Here is a 4,834-nt window from a genome sequence, read left to right on the forward strand (position 1 = left end):
AGGAGACTAGAGCGAGGGCTACATGGTGGAGGGGACCTGGGGGAGGGTTTGTAAAACAATGAAAGAATCTTTTCTTTTACTTTTCCATAAAAAAAAAATAATAAATAAATAGCACAGAAGCATGAAGCAAAAAAAAAAAAAATAAAAGGAAAACTCATGTAAAAATTAAAGATAACAATGTATTTAAGGCAAAAAAAAAAGGTGGCCCAGTTCATTCTTAACATCCTTCTGTAAATACTATCATGCTATTGTGTTGCTCAAACCATCCAAAAGCTTTCCAGTACTATTATTACCAAAGAGACTCCTTTCTGAGACCTAAAAGGCCTTGTAAAACCTGGCTCTGGAATGAGTCCAAATTCACTAGCTGCTTCTATATCACCTACTTCTCTAAAACTACACTGGCTGTTTTCTCTTTTCCTAAACACACAGCCATCTTTGGAGCATATCCTTTGGATCTGTGATTCCTGTGTGGATTAGACAACATAGGATGACAGTGGTGACACTACAGTCCAGAAAGCAGTAGTGGTGGCAGCAGAGAACCAGAGATTGGTGTGATATAGAGCTGTGAGCTCTTCTCTGTTCAGAATGCTCTTCTCCAGCTCCCAATAAAGTTGCCTTCTTCCTGTTTTCCAGGTTTCCTTCTCAGAAGGCCTCTCCTGACTGCCCTAAATACAAGTGACCGTATCTTCTCTGCACCAAAGTTATCTTCTATTATACTATCTTTTTCATAGAATCTATCTGCAAGAAAGTACACTCTACAAAGCTATCTTTTTCATAGAATCTATCTGCAAGAAAGTACACTCTACAAAGGCAGGCTTTTTTTTTTTTGGACTGCTTCTTTTCCAGTAGCCTATTCATGGAGACCAGTGCCTGTTACACACTAAGAAAGAACTCAGTACTTATTTCTGCCTGAACTTTCATATGACATTTTAATTCTTATTGTTTTATTGCTTCTCTCCTCCCCATCAACAAGAATATAAGCTCCCTGAGGGCAAGGTCCATTATTATCTCTCCCTGCCATTACGTCAGTTCCTACTCAGAGCTCCACTGACATTTCAGAGGCTGTGAATCTTGTGGGAGGAGCCTGCTCATTTTACTCCTGCAGAGCCACTGGTGGATTCTAATCACCAGCGAAGCACAGCTTTTGGGTCAGCAGCACAACGTACAGTGGACCATACCACCAGAGCTCCATCTCCTGTCTACTTCATTTCAAAGCCCTGGCACCTGGAAAAGGGCAAAGACATGGCAGATATTGACTACAACAACAAGATTCTCAAAGTTGGAAACCTTTACCCTAATCCTTCCATCCAAGAGCTAAAGAGCATCATACCTTTATGTACCCTAATGATAGCACTATCTTTGGAAATAGGGATACAGTACAGAAGTTAAGAACATGGTGTCAGTTTCAACACTGCCCCCTTTACAACACTGGCTGTGTGAAATCAGCACGTTACTAAAATTGCTCAGAGTCTCAGTTTCATCATCTATCACCCACTGCCACTGAGTCAATGCTGACTCACAGTGACCCTCCACTGGGTTTCTGAGGCTATAAATCTTTACGGAAGGAGACTGCTCATCTTTCTCCTGTGGAGCAGCTGGTGGATTCAAACGGCCTATCTTCTTGGTTAGCAGCACAACACGCTGCATATATGCCACCGGAGCTCTACTACAAGATGATAATAAAAAAACTTACTTAAAAAGTTTGTTAGGAGGATTCAGTGAGATCACGAATAAGCCCAGCGGTTAGCAAGAGGTTACTAAACCCTGATTAATAAAAAACTTTTTTTATAAAAAAACTTAAGAGTAATAGTCCTGGACCATTTGCCTATCCTATAGAAAATAACAAAGCCTTGGCACAAGAAATGGAAACGAAAAGCTCTCCTGCTCAGGGTAGCAGCTCAGAGCTCCTCTTTCTCTCAGATGTCACTCCTATGCCAAACCCTCCGCTCTTCCTGCTTTTGGCCAGCTGCACAGGAGCCAGACACTCACATTCACATCCAGGAAATGGAGATACTCTCGGCCAAAAGAACCATCAGGCAGGCTCTGGAGCTTGTCCAGGTTGATGGTAGACAGTGAGATCCGGGGCCGCTCTCTGCAAGGCAGAAAATAGGATTCAGTATTGGAAACATGCTCATAAAGGCATGTGAAAAGTCTAGCTACAAGGTGGTGAGGGATGGGGAGCAGAGGGAAGCGAGGGGGGTCACAAACCCTAGAGCAGATTATCACAAACTAAGGGGCTGGGGCCCAATTTAGGCAGGAAATCAGGCAGATGTGATTAGGGTACTTACAAAGGGCAAACAAGGGAAGGGAACAGCTGATGTGTTATCTGAGCTTAGTTTCTGAGGCTGGAAATTGGCTAAAGCCCCCAACCATATTGCACAATCTGAGGCTCACAATGGTTTATAGATGAATGGCAAAATGGAGTAGTGTAGGGCCCAGTCTGTGCAGCCATTCACAGCCACTTTTTGTAGAAAGAAAAGTTTCCTACAGGAATAGGACTGATACAGTGTGACTCCAGAGAGATCAGGATGCCTAGAGCATAGCCTCAATCCTCTAGGCAAACCAGAGACCTACTGCAGGATCTGGGCACCCTCTGGATCCCTCTTCATCAGGTCCCTGAGGGCTTTTAGGGTGCGGTGTCCTGTGGTTTCCCCAAGAACTGCAACCATGTCTGAAAGGACAGAAATGGGCATAGACGATAGATGTTAACTTAAGTAAGTTACCTGGCTTGGCCTGAGCCTTATTTATTCCCTACACGGTAAAATACGGACAATACCCTTTAGTTACCTGGACTTATGTTTAACAAATAATTTGTTTCTGTTATACACCAAGAAGTTAATATATCAATATTTATCATTAGCAATGCTAATCAGCCTTTGACAACAGATTTTCATGTCAATCCTTCGAAAACTTAACTGATAGCATTATGTCATTAAAAGTGTTGGGTTTGAGCCTATCACTTAGATCTTGGTGATATTGTGCAAACAGTTTCACATGTCTCAGTCTTCTAATTTATTTCATGCAAAGAACACTTTTTCTATATAGGGCTAACGTGAAATCATTGGAAGCAGGAGTGGCATCCACTTCCTAAACAATATGCCTACGGAAACTCTGTGAACTTTGTAAATGTCGAGAGTTATAGAAAGGCTTCAGGCCTTTTGTTCATAGGGTCACTATGAGCCATGCTCAACTCAAGGCAATCAACAACAACAATGTGAAATCAAGAAAAGCATGCAGGACCTCTAGGGGCCTAGTGGCAAGAAGCTGCACTGCAACAATCCCCAAGGCGTGCAGTTCGAATCCACCAGATGCTCCACTGGAGGAAGGGCAATCTCCTCCTGTGCCAGTCAGATCAGACTCAATGGTACATAAACATGCCCCCCCGCAAAAAAAAAAGAGAAAAAAAGAAAACCATGCACAAAAACACTTAGCACAGGGGGCAGTAAAAATAAGTACTCAAGGCACAGCTAGTATTCTCCTCTTTATTAGTAGGAGTAATAGTACTTCCCACACTAAAGAATCTTGGGATAAAAAAGGCACTAAAGGATAAATAGTACAACAATGTTAAAAGCTCTATTTCATTTAGTCAGCAATTTACTGAGTTTGTATTATGTGAGAGGCACTATCCAAAAGCGGCAGACAAGAGCTGAGTAAGGTCATCAGTCAGTCACAGTTCTTGATTGCATATAGTTTACTTCATAGTGGAAAGCTGTAACTCAACAGAATCATTTGCCTTAGAGTAAATTCCAACTCCTGGAGACTCCATGTGTGTCAGAACAATACTGGGTTCTGTAAACTTTCAATTGTTGAAAGAAAAAAAAAAGGTCTATCATCAGATCTTTCTTGCACGGTGCCCCAGGGTGGGCAAGAACTACCAATCTTTCTGTTACTGGTCCACGCGTAAATGAAAGATTGTATAAATCAATGTATATGGATGAAGCATACTGTAAAGGTATTATTATATGAAAATCAAGAAAAAATTATACCAAAAGAATTCTAAAAGTTCTCTATGTGGCTGCATGGCAGCATCTTCCACGAGAAACAAGAGTAAAAGGGCAGACGCCCAGGTTTCATTCTTCCTTCCTCTCAGCTCTACCAGGCAGATTCGGATTCGGGTGAGTTTAGGGTTGGCACGTAGGCCAATTTTATTTTTATAAAATGTTCCGGGGATTATAAGGTGCATCCAAGTTTGTTTGAAGGTTCTGCTAGTCTGTCCTCTAGCTTACTCAAGGTATTGTGACCCTCGCAAGTTTGCCAGGGAAGGGTGCGCGTCACGACCCCGCCGCCGGAGTCGCCAGTCCAAGCGGCCTTACCGTGGCGGTAGGGGTTGTAAAGGGCCATTGCGGCCGAACCCGCGGTCAGCAGCGCCTTCTGCAGCGGGGAGGTGGGGATGTGCTCGGGATAGAGAAGGCCAGCGCCATGGCTCCTAGCCCTGAGGGGCACAGCTACGAAAGAGAGAAAAGGATGAAGTCAGAGGAGCATGATGCTTCAGAACCCTATCTCGTCTACTCCCAGAACCGGGCACCACTTGCCTGCAACAAGCCCGGAGCGACTGGGGAGCTGGAGGAGCGGCCGCACGGCTGGTCGCAGAAATGTCGTCATGGCAGCAAGCACGCCCGGATGTCCGGATCAGTCTTAATGCTACTAATTTCTCTGGTGACGGAATCCCAGCGGTTCCTTAGGTACACTAAACGGAGAAATAGTAGCACAAATAAGAAGGGGTCTTACCGCTAATTATGAAACGCAGTCGATCTACTTAACAAGCGATCTACTTGCACCAATACAAGTCTTTCCTCTTCACCTCCCTACCAAAAAGGATCTTAAAGAGATACTA

At 43.6% G+C, this 4,834-nt stretch overlaps 1 protein-coding gene across 1 annotated transcript in view; it reads right to left on the reverse strand.

Moving 5' to 3' along the window:
* Window positions 1-4,602, reverse strand: part of COQ4 (coenzyme Q4) — a 19,278-nt gene extending 14,676 nt beyond the window's left edge. The window contains exons 1-4 of the mRNA XM_006892608.1: window positions 4,533-4,602; window positions 4,314-4,445; window positions 2,575-2,671; window positions 1,990-2,092 (exon numbers count right to left, since the gene is read on the reverse strand). Coding sequence (XP_006892670.1) covers window positions 1,990-2,092; window positions 2,575-2,671; window positions 4,314-4,445; window positions 4,533-4,602 — 402 coding nt within the window. The remainder of the gene's footprint in view (window positions 1-1,989; window positions 2,093-2,574; window positions 2,672-4,313; window positions 4,446-4,532) is intronic.
* Between the last annotated feature and the right edge of the window lie 232 nt (window positions 4,603-4,834).

The sequence above is a fragment of the Elephantulus edwardii genome, unplaced genomic scaffold (genome assembly GCF_000299155.1).
Source record: "Elephantulus edwardii isolate Elephantulus edwardi_28Jun2011 unplaced genomic scaffold, EleEdw1.0 scaffold00116, whole genome shotgun sequence".
In the NCBI taxonomy this organism is placed as follows: Eukaryota; Metazoa; Chordata; class Mammalia; order Macroscelidea; family Macroscelididae; genus Elephantulus; species Elephantulus edwardii.